At 36.1% G+C, this 14,405-nt stretch overlaps 1 protein-coding gene across 1 annotated transcript; it reads right to left on the reverse strand.

Annotated features, from left to right (window-relative positions):
• Positions 1-4,825: 4,825 nt before the first annotated feature.
• LOC306639060 (olfactory receptor 4C16-like) lies at positions 4,826-5,755 on the reverse strand (the record flags this gene model as incomplete). The annotated part of the gene is made up of 1 exon (XM_079102499.1): positions 4,826-5,755. One exon carries the CDS (start codon positions 5,753-5,755, stop codon positions 4,826-4,828), a length of 930 nt encoding a protein of 309 aa, XP_078958625.1.
• Positions 5,756-14,405: the final 8,650 nt, after the last annotated feature.

The following is a 14,405-nucleotide window of genomic DNA, read 5'->3' on the forward strand; positions in this document are numbered from 1 at the left end:
TTCCATCACAGTTTCTTACTCTATACAGAAAAATGATAATATTTTGGGTCCCCTGATAGCATTGTCAGTTCTGAACCCATAACTTACAGTCTCTCATAAATCTTAGTATTTACTTTTCTCTATCATAAAAGTGGCAGTGACCCTAGTCTTGTAAGGGAAGGATCAAAAGAATATTTACATGTCTTCAGTGCAGTAGACCTTACTCAAGTTGATTCAGCCTACTATTCAATTATTGGGCTCTAGGTCTGAAAATCCACTTAATTCATAAACCCTTGTGTCAGGGTTGTGTCTACCATTGTATCTAATCATCGTTGTCCCTAAAAATAGTACAATCTACTTGCTATTACCATGCTCTGACAGGAAAAGGCACTTGGTTGCATTTCAGTCTTTCTGTCATTGCTATGATCATACCCACCTTACCTCTAGCAGGTTCAAACCTTCTGCACCTGCTCTCCTGGAATGCCATCAGTCCCGTTCATAGCACAGAGCAAAGTTATACATAAGTATCATCATTTTTTTTCCCACCAAGTTTCTCAAAAAGTCTGAGATCCTTTAATCAGTGCATTTCATTGTATAAGGGAGAGTCCAGTGGACCGTCCAGGAAAACAGTCAGTTTGTGCGGTTTCTGGTCTTAGCTATTCACATTCTCACAACTCTGCTCTTATAATCTCTTTCTCAGCACTATGTCAGAGAACCCAAGAATATTCATTTCATTTAGTGGGATTACTGTAGTAAGCAAAATTATAGTCCCAGAGATGTCCCTGGTCTATAATTCCTGGAAACTGTGAATATATTAGTTCACATGACAATGGAGAATTAAGATTATAGATGAAATTTGTTTCCTACTTCATTAACCCAAAAATGAGATCTTCCCACAGTATCTGGTAGGGCCAATCTAACAATGAAAGAAGAATTCATGAGTCAATTTGAGCCTGATTTCATAGACCTACAAATATTCCTAACCTCCTACATAAATTTTATCTGTTTTTCACTTGTATATTATGAGTTATTGTCTTCATGGCTTTCAGGGCTAGCTGAAATACTAATTGTTTTTGTGCTAATTGTTTACAAAAAGAAAAGGAATGTGTTGTTGCCTTGTTTACTATTGTAGCATGATTTCTGACTGATGTATGCCTTGTTCAGTCACCCACCAACTGCCACCATGGACCCTGGACTGCCCTCATGCTAAATAGCCATAGCTCTCCATAACCCATAGGATGGAGAAGAAGGACTTTGTGTCACTTTGCCCAACTTTGCTCTTTCTCAGCAGGAAGCAGCTTGAAAATGTCATCACCCATTTTTCCATAGAGCTGGAATGTAGAAATTGAGAGTGGGGAAATGTAAAAGTGGTCCACCTTATGCTTTGAATATGACCCTTGCTTCTCTTTCACAGCTACTTATTTTTAACAATACATGTTTCTTTCTTATCTTCTCTCCCTACCCCTCCTTCATCTCTGGAGGAACACGATTACCTTTCTTCCCCATCCTAGGCAGAGTTATCTGTCCTTGAGCACGCACCCACCAAAGGAATGAAGTAATTCAGACTTGGGAATGGCACCACAAGATCTCAGAAATGACTGTCTCCCATAGTGACAAGTGAACTACAACTGCAACTGAAAACATGAGAGATAGTCTTCAAATCACCTTTTTTTTTTTTTTTCCCCCACTCCCTCTGATAGGCAGATTCACAGCCTATGGAACAGGAAGACAGCAGTCCCCTGTGTTTCTCATTTGCTAACAAAACAGTAAACTTCTTTTCCTTTTTTTTCCAAAGAAAGAAAAGAGAAAGTGAAAGAAAGAGAAAGGAGAGAAGAGAGAGGGAGGCTTGAGAATGGGTGGAGAGCCAAACAGATGCAACATGTTTACTCTGGAGATGAAGTTAGGAGGCCACAAGCTGCAGCCTAGCACTCCCATGCCTCAAAGCAAGGAATGTTGTCACCACTTAGAACCTGGAAAATCCAAGGAAATAGCTTAGTTCCTAGTACTTCTAGAAGGACATAACCCTCCTGAGACTTTGACTTTAGTCCAGTGAGATCTGTGTAAGACTTCCAGCCCATAGAACAATAACGTAAGAAATCCACTGCCTTCGTCTCCATATGACATTCTTCCTATGCCCAAATTTGCAATTTTGTAACAACTCCGGCCATGTTATGTTAGAATTCACCCTATTTCATTTTTAATCTGTTTACCTATGTAAATACCCTCTCTCTAAATGAGGTCACATTCTGAAGTACTGGGGATCAGTGTTTGAACACATCACTTTTTCTTGGTCAATAACCAATCTCAAGTCATGAGTGAGTACCTCAATATAAAAAAATTCTTTGGTCAATCTGTGTTAACACTTTCAAGATCCATTCCCATGCTGAAGCTCTCTTCTGGTTCAAACCAGGACATATTGGCTAATTCCTACAATGTTCTTGAATGTGTCACTTTCTCCTAGAGCAAGGTTGTACTTTCCTGTTTGACTTTCCTGAGACTTTTCCTGGTACTGTTTGGAAGCAAAAAGGAGCATAAGAGGAAGCTTGGAAGGAGAGTAAATACTGTGTGACGCATTCTTCCATAAGGCAATAACATTGTCTAGGCAAGGGAAGACTATTGTTTCTCCTTTGAGGGAGAAGAGCCTACTATTCTTTCATCCAGAGGATGGAAGGTACATTATCAGGTCACAGTTCTTACCCTTCCCTGCATTCATGCTTCCACTCTAACTCTCGGATTCTCATTATTCCCTATAAGAGCACTAATTTCAATCAAAATAACTGTTGAAGTTGCACATTCAATCTTCTTGGCATCTTTATTATAAATACTGAACTTGTTTGTAGTACAATAGGTTTGTAGAGGATATGACAGTTAACGTGGGATCTCTGTGTGGAATACAATTCCAAAAGACATTAGATGGGGTATATATGGGAAATCACTTAAATAACATATTCATCCTTTTCATATTTTCCTTAAGTAAAGAAGTTATCAGGTCTAACTCTTAATGGGAATCTCCTATGGTACAAATCCTGCAACAGCACAGCCAAACTGTGATGCTGTAAATGATAAACTAGAGAGACTGATTTCACATTGAAATTGACACAATCTACGAGCAGGGAAGTGTACCTGTCACTACAGTCCTTTGAAGAATCTATAGTGTTTCCATCTCAGACACAGAAATGATGATCATTTTCTCAAGATAAAGAAGGAAGCCCTGGGCACTGAGGTGGAATAGATTATATTTCATGCATTATGATTTTGTCAAAAGGAACCCACTCTTATATATAGTGATAATGCACCACTAAAAACATTTAAAAAGAAAGCCACTAAATACATAACAAAAAAGAAAAGAAGAAATTCTGACATTTCTGTAACAAATTGGTAAAAATTGTATAACCTTAATATGATTTAGTAATTTATAAATGGAAATGGACATCTCCGGTAGATAAAAGTACTTGTGTTTAATGTTCTATGTGGATAGATACACACATGAAATAAACTGAAATTCAAAGATTTTTAGAGTTCATGTTATTAGAAAATGAGGTGCTAATAGATAATGATAAAAGGTGATATCTATCTCTGATACAGTAACATAAATATTTCTAAATAGTTCCTTCTTGCCTGGTAAAGGTACACTTTTGTTTCATACTGATAACTCACCAAATATTTAATAAATGTAATATAACTATTTCTGTTTCAAAGCCTAAAGTTGTTCTCCAGGGTTATCACATTTTTGTCTCATATTGCAATATTTTCCTTCTTCAAATTTTTTTGATACTGGGGGTTAAACCCAGGGGAACTCAATCACTGACCTATATCGCCATCCCTTTTTAATATATTATTTAGCGAGAGGGTGTTGCCAACTGCTTAGAGCCTCACTGCCTTGCTGAGGCTGCTTTGAACATGGGATCCTCCTGCCTCAGCCTCCTGAGCCACTGGGATTATAGCTGTGGGGCACCAGGACTAATACTAATCTTATTTCCAAATTTGCTACCATCAGCTCATTGCACTCTTCATTTCTAGCCCTTGTACATATTTCTACTATAATTGGAATGTTATGTGCTACAATTTGCAGTTGCCATTTATTATAAATAAACTGTTATAATCATGATGATTCAAAAGAAATCTTAATACTCTCCCAAATTTAGAAGGAAGAAAATTATGTGCAAAAATAAATTTTACAAAAAGAATCATTACATGAATACAACCCCAACAAAAGAACAGAGCACTCCTAAGATGAAGGACCCTTTTAGAAGAATGAATTTTCTCTCCACATTCCATCACCATCTTAGAAGAATCTAGGTAAACACACATAAGATTTCAGAGTGTGTCCTAAAATTGGAAGGGAGTCTACACAAAATATATATACTGTCCTTTATGATAGGAAACCTCAACAATTATTTGAATTTGATAATTTTTACTGAGTCAGGAAGAACAAGTAGGTTGATGAGGCCTGATGACACCAAAGCATCTAATGAAAGAAACTCTCATTGGGAGAGAAAAAACATGCCAAATTCTGGATCTAAGCTTTGGTTACACAGAAGGGTAACACTATCAGACAACTCCACATTAAGGAGGCAATGAACACACAAACCAAAACCATGAGTGATGCAAGCTGGTTTAGAAGAGCAGAGACTGAGCAATCAGCAATATCAGAGACAATGGGTCAAGTGTCTGTTACCTCAAGATACCCCTCCACCTACATGAAACATTAGTATCTATGTGTACACTCTCTGCTTTACAGAAAGAACTAAACTACAGGAGCTAAGATTTTAGTATATTAAGCAAACAATAAAAAGATAGTATTCTCTGTGTACTTCTTCCAGGTCAATACAAAATACAGTGACATTCATCTATTGTCATCGGAGATCAATTTCTTGCTCCACAACTTCCTCATGGCATTTTTCACTTCTGCATTCCTCAGTGTGTAAATCAGAGGGTTGAGCAAAGGTGTTCCGATGGTATAAAACACAGCTATCATCTTATCCATGGGGAAGGTGGTTGCAGGTCTTGTGTATATAAATATGCAAGGGCCAAAGAACAAGATGACCACAATGATGTGAGAGATGCAGGTGGAGAGGGCCTTTCTCCTCCCTTCTGCGCTGTGGTTTCTCAGAGAATGCAAGATGATGATGTAGGAGAACATCAACATGACAAAACTCACTGTACAAATGGCCCCACTGTTGGACACCAGGAGTAGGTTGGTCACATATGTGTCTGCACAGGCGAGCTTCAACAAGGGTTCCAAGTCACAGAAGTAGTGATCGATTTCATTGGGACCACAGAAAGGCAAACGCAAGGCAAGAAAAATCTGAACTAAAGAATGCACACAGGACCCCACCCAGGCCACAGCCACCAACACACTACAGACCCGGTGGTTCATGATGGTCATGTAGTGCAGGGGCTTGCAGATGGCCACATAGCGATCAACGGCCATGAGGATGAGAATGAAGATCTCAAGGCAGCCAAAGAAATGGAATGTAAAGACTTGGATTATGCACTCACTGAAAGAAATAGTGGTCTTCTTTGAAAGGGAATCCACAAGTGTTCTAGGAGCTATGGAAGTAGAGAAGCAGGTATCAGATAAGGATAAATGGAAAAGGAAGAAGTACATTGGACTGCCGAGTGCCTGACTGGTCTTGATGGTGGTGATAATCAGCAAGTTACCCAGCAAAGTCCCCAGATAGAAAAGCAAAAATATGACAAATACTATTTTCTTCCTAAATGGATCCTGGGTCAACCCAAGTAGTATGAACTCAGTCACATTGTTCAGTTGCATGATTTCATGAATGAAGAAAAGGGATGAAAGTGAAAGGGTTTATCTGCAAAAATAAAGGAATTAAATAAAGATGTTCTAAGTGATATTATGAAATATATAAAGCAAAATATGTACTTCACATCAGGGACACTTTTCTTCTTCCCTCCCTCCCTTCCTCCCTTCCTTTCTTTCTTGTTTTCCTTCCCTACCCTTCCCTTTTTTTCCTTCCCTTCTCTTCTTTTCCCTCCCTCCCTCTCTCCCTCCCTCCCTCCCTCCCTCCTTTTCTCTCTTTCTTTCTTTCTTTCTTTTTATTCTTTCTTACTTCCTTTTGTTTTTCCACTAAGCTGCATCCCAAAACTTCTTTTATATTTTGAGACGGGGTCTCATTAACTTGTTGAGGGTCTAACTAAGTTGCTGAGCCTGGCCTCAAACTTGTGATCTTCCTGTCCAAGCCTCCAGAGTCTCTGGGATGCAGGCATGCACTACCATAGCTAGTTGTCTATGGTTTCCTAATAAGTCACTTTAACACAAATTCCTCAGTTTTAATAATTACTTCATTGATTATGAGTCTCAAATATTCTTTTGCATGTGATATCTTTCCATAATCATCTTCAAATACAAATGCTGTTTAGATTTGACATGATTCTGATCAATATTTTGCCAATTCAATTAATGTAAAATTAATGGGTAGGAATCAATTTAATATTGACTGCATTTTTTTCACTGTCAGTCAACATTAGAACCCATGTTTTATGTATGTACCACTCAATACTTATTAGTATATCTGATTACCTTTGAGTTTCATGACAGAAATATGAAGTCACACACCACTGTCACCTATAAGTATTTAATTTGTTACATATTTTATATATCATTATGCATATTTATAAAAACATTATTGATGAATGGATAATATTTTCTACTCTTTGCACTTTCTCTCCCAGTTACTCCAACTGGAAAAGATAAAAGTAAACACAATCTCTAAATAATCTCTCTTTATTGTGCCTTAAAATATTTGCTACTTGATATACACTAATTAACATATATGAAAATTCTTTGATAGTTGGTGATATCTTAAATATACCCCATTTTTAATTTTCTTCTATTTTATCAGAAACACTGCTTTAAGCATTTGAGTCTTGATTACATTTAAGTGAAATGGTAGTGGACCACATGACTAGTCCAATGCTCATATTGTCCCAGTTCAAGTTTTTAGCATATGAAGTTTTGAACTGGAGTGGTTTGGAGGAACATCACCAGGCAACTGATGTAGGATCAGATCATGTTTGTAATAATGCCCAGTAGAGATTTTATTATCCAATCTGAACATTCCATGTTCTTGGAATAGAGCAGAAATCCAGGAAAGGGAAGGATATGTTGTTTTAGAGAAGAGGGATGGTAGATACTACCTGACAACTTCAGTTTGTTCTGTCCTGCAAAAATCAATGATTATTCAGTTTTGAAATGGCACTTCTTTCAACGAAAATTTATTTTAATGTGAACAATAATATTGTTATAGGTTTCACTTTCAAGAGGAAAACCTTTTCTCTGGAACGTTCTTGGGAAGATGATCTTAGAAGACTCATATAAGGAAGAGCAAACATAAACAGAAGTGCAAGTTATTCAAATGCAATCTAGAAGACACATTTGGTCCATTATGTTCCTCCCTATTCTCTTCCATCCTGTCTGTATGTTGTGTGCAGAGTTGTGAGTTGGACAGAGCATGGGATGTGATGGGGAAAGTAGACACAAAATTATCCTTGGAGGTATTCTTCTTGTGTCTTGATAAATTTTCTCCTTCTCAATAGAGTTGAAATGTCAAAAATTAAGTCAAAATATCCACTTTTGACTCTATGCTCCTTGGAAAGGACCCTAAACTGTAAAAGTTCGGGTTGATCATTACTCTTGTGCTGTGATAATCATCACAAGAAGCTAATTCTTTCCTGTATTCATTTGGAAGAGGATTCCATCATGAAGTGGTTGCACTCGAAAATGTGGTAGGCCTTGGGGGAATAAAAACGTAAGAGACTTTTGAACCTCCAATGGTCCATCATTTTAGCCACTCCTTTGAGGTAGGTTTTGGTTTATTTGTTATCAATCCCATTAGACTATAAATTGCTAGAACAAGCTTATTTACCTTATACAATTAGTTATGGATTTTTAAGATTAATTAAGAATCATAAATATACATGATTTAATTAATTTGATAAAAGTTGTAGATCTTTATCATATATGTAATCAATAGTGTAATGAATAATCAATAGCCATCTTTCTTTTTGGAACTCTATTTCTAACTATTTCCACCGTGTTGAATTTGCAAGATTCAACTGTAGAAAAACTTCCTTCAATGATGGCCATGTGATAAAGGAAAAATTTTCTGCTCTTTAAGGCTTTTATTCATATCTCCTTTTTGTCACACATGATTATGTATATGTATATGCTTCCTGGAATGAGTATACTATAAATCTATGAGTTCTCACCATTTTATCTCCACTGTATCAAAGCCAATATCTTGTCCAATGTCTTGCATAAGTAGGTGCTCATTAAGTGTTTCCAAATTGAATATTCTTACCTTTTAAAATATAATATGTGTCTGATTATTTTAGTACTCTAGTGATTAAACAACATCTTCACATCATTAATTTACTGCAGCTTTCTAACCACTATGTGTGGTAGAGAAAAGTATTGTTCTAATTGTTTTTAAAGGTCTGAGAGCCAAATAACATGGTGAATTCTCCCTACAACCTAAAGTAGAAGTTGTGATCTGCACAGTACCACATTCTATAAATGGTGTTCGAATTCTGACACTCACAAAATGATCATCCATCCTAAGAATTTGTTGTTATGTTTTATGGACCCATATCCCTTAGGGGATGCAACAAGAGATGTGACACTTTTCATATTCTCCTGCTACTGAGGCCCAGTTCTCTCCCTATTCCCAGAGAAGTGTGGTCACACCTTTCATCAGATGCTCAAAACAAACACAAAATGGGCACAAAGGCCTGGAGACAAAATAGCACCAGTGACATAACACATCTTCTAGTAACTTCTGTACTTACCTTAGTTCACCAAATAAGATTGGCCAAGTTTATTGTGGCTACACTGGTCAGAACAATAGTCAACAGACAGTGTGCTGATGTTGGAGATGATTAATGGACAGCAGGTGAAACAAAGCAATCAAGAAAAGATGGATGAGGGTGGAAAACCTACTTTACCCTTCCAAAGCCAAAATGAGTGAGTGACATAATCCACCCTCCTTGAGCTCCTCCATGTGTAACTCAGTCCCATGATTCCTGCTATCTGGTCAAGAGATGCCCAGCTGAGAAGCAGAGGCCATCAAAAACTAAGTGCAAAAAAAAAAAAAAAAACTAAATGTCATCATGTCATCGCCTATACTTTGTATATCTGGGTTGCCTTAACTGTCATGAAATTAATGTTTAATTGTTCATCTTTCCAAATCTGGCATGAGTCTTACCAGAGAGAGAACAGGAGCATTGTGAAGGAGGGAGGGTAGATAAAGGGTTAAGTTAAACAAACTGGGCAAGGACAAACACAGAAGAAAAGGAAAGAATTTTACCCAAAGTATTTTCAGGATCACTCATAGTACATCTATGGCATATTTTCTCTCACTTTCAACATATACTGATATTTAAATAAAGTATCATGCTATCATATGTTGCATTGTATAGTATACTAAAGTCATATTGCTATATTCCTTCCAGGTAGTGTTTATGGTATTTAATCTCATTTTCATGTTTGCTCTGAACATTCTCTGAGTTGATATTTAGCTTCTCAAACTAAATCTTAGATGTAAACCTATTACAAATTATGTTATCATGGTGTCATTTAAGAAACACGCAGAGTAATATTTCTATGCTGTGAGACACAGCACTGTATTCAACTTTATCAGGTGGAGATTAAGATGTTTGCTTCTCCCAGAAAACATGGCAAGGTCGCTCCTCTCTGTTAACCTTTTCTTTAATTGCTTATCAGGCATAACATTTTCCAAGATTCTGGTGCCCAGAGCACTGACTGAGGAGTTATCTTGCCCACTGGCCTTGCATGAAAAAGCCTTTGGGGTTTTCTGTGCTCTGCCATCTCAGGAAGCAGGAAGTCATGATAAGCTTTAGCACATGGAATACATCCTTCTCTTTCCACACAACATGATGACTTTTATCTACCTGATGCCTACAAAGTATTTATTGGGTTCAAAGGATGAATTTTATTCTAATGCTTTTATTTCATTAAGTTCATTTCCTTCATTAACAGTGAACATTTAAAAGTTTGAGTTATTCTTTCTCTTTTCTATATTCCTCATGTGGGAATGATAGAGTTACAAGACTATGGAAAGGCATTGAATTATATTAAATCAACCTGCAGTAATGACTCTCTCAACTCAAAAATCAGAAGTAATGTGTTACTTACCTTTTAGAGGATTTCTGCATTAGCAGCATCTGCCATCCCCTTTTGACAGCAGCCTTTCCACAGAATACTAAAAGAGAAAAAAAAGTTCTTTCTGCACTCCAGAGGGAATCATTAACACATGATAATGTAATACACTACCATCTTAAAAGTATTATTCCTTAAAGTTTCTAAAGCTTCCCGTAATTGTTAATGAAAAACATCTTGAATGCTATCATAAATTAACTTTCAGTTTGTCTATTTCTGAAGAAAAACAATCCTATAAGAAAAACAATCCTCCTCATGCTCAGTAGCCAGATGGAAAGAAGGGTGGGAGGTACCTCAAGCATCAAAGGCACCAGGGAAAGAAGAATAGCGAACGTGTTGGAGGAGAGGTCCATAGAGAACAGGAAGAAGAAACAACAGTGCCACTGGTAAAAGAGGAATCAGCCCACCAAGCAATAGGTCTGCTCCCACCAGAATCCTAAGTTGCCACTGCCTGTCTCAGGGAAACTGTTCTAGAGCCTGTGATACGCTTGGAGCATGTTGTCAACATTTCACCCAAAGAAAGCAGTGTGGTGCCCCCAAAACAGAGGCTCTATTCTATAGGCTACAGACTCGTCCTTCTGAGGATTCTCGGGTTTATACATAACATATGGACTGAGTTAGCACTGAATCTCATGTATGGTCTGAGTTAGAACTGAATCTCATTTTTTTTTAAACTCATTTGTTTTACTAACTTATGTCAGTAAAGAAAAAACACTTACGGAATAAATCTAATTGACACAATTTTACTTCAACAAATACATATTAACTACCTCTTATAAAATAGGTTTAGTGTTTATCACATAAATTACATCTTTTAATTTATATAACTATTCCATGAGGTAGGTATTAACAGTAACATTTCATACAAGAGCAACTGAAATTCACAGAAGTTAAGCAACTCTCTCAGATCACGTTTAGTAACTTCAGTACTGAGAGCCCTGCTATTGTCTCAATCTGTATTTTTTCCTCTTAATACACGTTTTGCTTCTATTAGGATGAATTGAAAACCAGAGAGTTCTAGAGGGCAATGATGATGAGGCTCTTTCCCATGGCTGAATACTGGCATCTCAGGCTGAGGTGCTTAGAATTAATAGTAAGGTCCTGAGGGCAAGTTGAAACTCAGCTTACACAGGATACATGAGTGAAAATGTTTAGTAGACAATGCAGTATTTTTAAAAGTGTGAATTTAAAGTCAATATTGAAATACTTGATTTGGAAACCCATTCCTGTGTATGATATTTTAAATTCTGAAATTAAATGAGGTCACTCAAAGGAAACAGAGATCAGAGAAAAGAGTCAACAATGAAATAAAGGGTTAGGTCAACATTTAAAAGAATCCCTGAAGTAGCTCAAGAGTCATGTTCAAAGAGTCGCGATAAATGTAGCCACACAGAATCTAAATAACTAGATTTTCACAAAGAAATACATGAATTTTCTGCATAACACCAAGTAAGTTCTAGTGTCTGAAACACCCGTGCAATCCTGACTGAAACTGATCAGTGACTAGAGAACTTTAAAACAGGACAGCATTCCATCATGGCTGAAAATCAGGAAAGAATTCTTACTGAGTTCCTCAAATTCTTCAGAAATTCTGTTAACTATGAAACAATAGCTTCACACCATCAAATTTATCATAGTATGCATTTATAAACTGTAACAGTACAAAATTAATAATCGATTATTTAGAAAGTGAATGAACCAATAAAACAAATTAAAACAAATTTGATGATAATTTATAATTATTTCTTCAGAATAACTACTTCTGTCATGGTAAATGAAACAAACTTTTTTGATTCTTTCTGCAGTAGGAGTACTAATTTTGAAAGTAGCACATAAAGTGAGCTCAGATTTGGGGATACCACAAATATTCCTCTTGAAATTCCTCTCAGATATTCGACTTGGAAGCACAATGAACAGAACTGGGAAACACAAAATGGGATGTTGAAAGTGTTAGGTTGTTCCTATAATAGAGTGTGATATTTTTCATGATGTAGTGCTCAAATGCACCATCAATAAAAAAGATGAATTCCAATATCTGAACACATATAGATACAATCAATCTACTTCACAGAGATAGCTAAAGACGAATTATTAAAATTCTCTCAATGAGCCCTGATGGTTTACACCTAATAGAAGTCCAGTTTCTTCTTCAATAAATGAAAATTGATTTTCCTCTAAGAAACCACAACCTGTTCATATTCAGTATATAAGTTTGGGTGGTATTATCTCCCATGGATGGGACTATGACTCTTGATAACTCAATCAGAAAATATTTCCCCAAGACTATAAATCTGGTAGCAAAGGAGAAGCAAACTCAATACTTGGTTTGTTATTGAGGAAAGACAAAAAATCATTTTTTTTCTCTCATTAATAGAGTTTCTGAGAGGACAGACCAGAATTTCTACCTATATTCTTACCATGCACAGAAAGGGCTGATCAAATATGGAGCCACAAGAGGAAGCAGAGCTACCAATGATCAGAAGAAACAGTGCTAACTAACTCTGTAGAAATCAGTCATTTCCAGATTACTTTAAAATCTTTATTTTATTTATTCGATATTGTTGACTTTTGCACATGTATTTAAATAATATAAAGGATACTTGTAAGCTTAATTACCCATCATAAAAAATTTAAATATTACCCGTAATTAAATCTGCATTTAGTCCTTTTTTCTTTTTTCCCCACTTTATCCTAAACAGAACCAATACCATGATTTTTAATACATAATCATCTTGATTCATAAAAATAATTTACCATAATTTATATCTTTTGAGTTTTACCTAACTTTGAATATTAAATAATTGAGCATGCAGTATGCAGAATTGAGGAAATTTCTTTTGTTTTCAAGATTAAATTTTGAAGTTCTGTGTCAGTTGTTGAATGTAGTTCCAGAATCATTTTCACTGTAGTTGTCTTATGCCATTGTGATCATGTCAACACATGTTTATCTGATAGCAGCTATGAACTACAGTTACAAACATTTTAAACATGTCTCCTAGGAATGTAATTGATAGTTTGCAGGATATGCCAATATTCAACTTTCCAGGATAATATACATTTCCATAGTCTAGGAAAAGTAATCTATATACCAAGAAGGCAAGGGAGGGAGGATGGTGGGAGGGAAGTAGAGAGAGAAAGAAACAGAGAGAGAGAAAGAGAGAGAGAGAACATTTGTGAAATAATTTAGTAACTTCCACACTATAAGAAGAGGATTAATTTGAAAGATCCTCTATATTTTATTGTTTTAGTTAGATATACGTATAAATCAGTAATCCACAAAAAACTTCAACTTATATTTCTAATATCAATTTTTACATATTGTTTGGTCTGTGTCATATTCAATCTAAAATATTCTATACTAAAATAGACAAGTATCCTTTCTTTATGTCCTAATGACTTACCTCTGTCTCTTAAATACTTTGGAAATTTATGACCTAGAAAGTTAGATTTAGGGTTTATAATTATTCTGTTACTGACATGCACATTTATGAGAAATTTCCTACCCCTCCTATGTTTTACATTAATAAAAGATGACTCACAGAAGTTATCAGAGGCCTAATAATGGAAAATCTTAGAATACCATATGAGAACATAGTGTTTTTTCTTTCCTGAGCAAAGCTTAGTATCAAAAGACTAGCTGAATAGGATTAGATCTCCCATTTGAAAAATGATAATTAGATGTATTGTCTTTACTTTTTTACTGATTTGTTATGCAACTGAGAAAAACAGATGACATTTCAGAACCTTGAGTCTTACCTTCTACCTTCTAATGGAAGACTATGCAAATACTTTTGTCCATAAGAAATGACCTAAAGTATAGATTTAAAGTGGTTGTCTATTCCAAGATTTATTTTCATCCTGTTTCACAATTTAAAAAGCCAAAATGATAAATTTGCTGATATACAGAGGATTGCAGCCATGTCCCTATTGGATCTCTAGGTGTAACTTCCTAGGGATATAAGCTATTCTGAGCTGATGACAATGATGCATTCTTTAGATCAGTCCTACTTACAGATCCCTTGAAACCAGCTTCAGCTGCTGGCTCAAGAAGCTGGTAAGGGAAAGGAGCATTCCCTGCGGTGAATGGCAAGCTGTGGTCAATAGCTCTTTCCAATGTGGTCCCTTAATCTCCAAGGCTGATGCAATGCTTTAATTATTCAGAATATTTGCTGCCAAAACCATTTCTACACTAATGGGCCTTGTTGTTTATCAATTCCCCAGT

The sequence above is a fragment of the Sciurus vulgaris genome (assembly GCF_902686455.1).
Source record: "Sciurus vulgaris genome assembly, chromosome: 11".
Classification (NCBI taxonomy): Eukaryota; Metazoa; Chordata; class Mammalia; order Rodentia; family Sciuridae; genus Sciurus; species Sciurus vulgaris.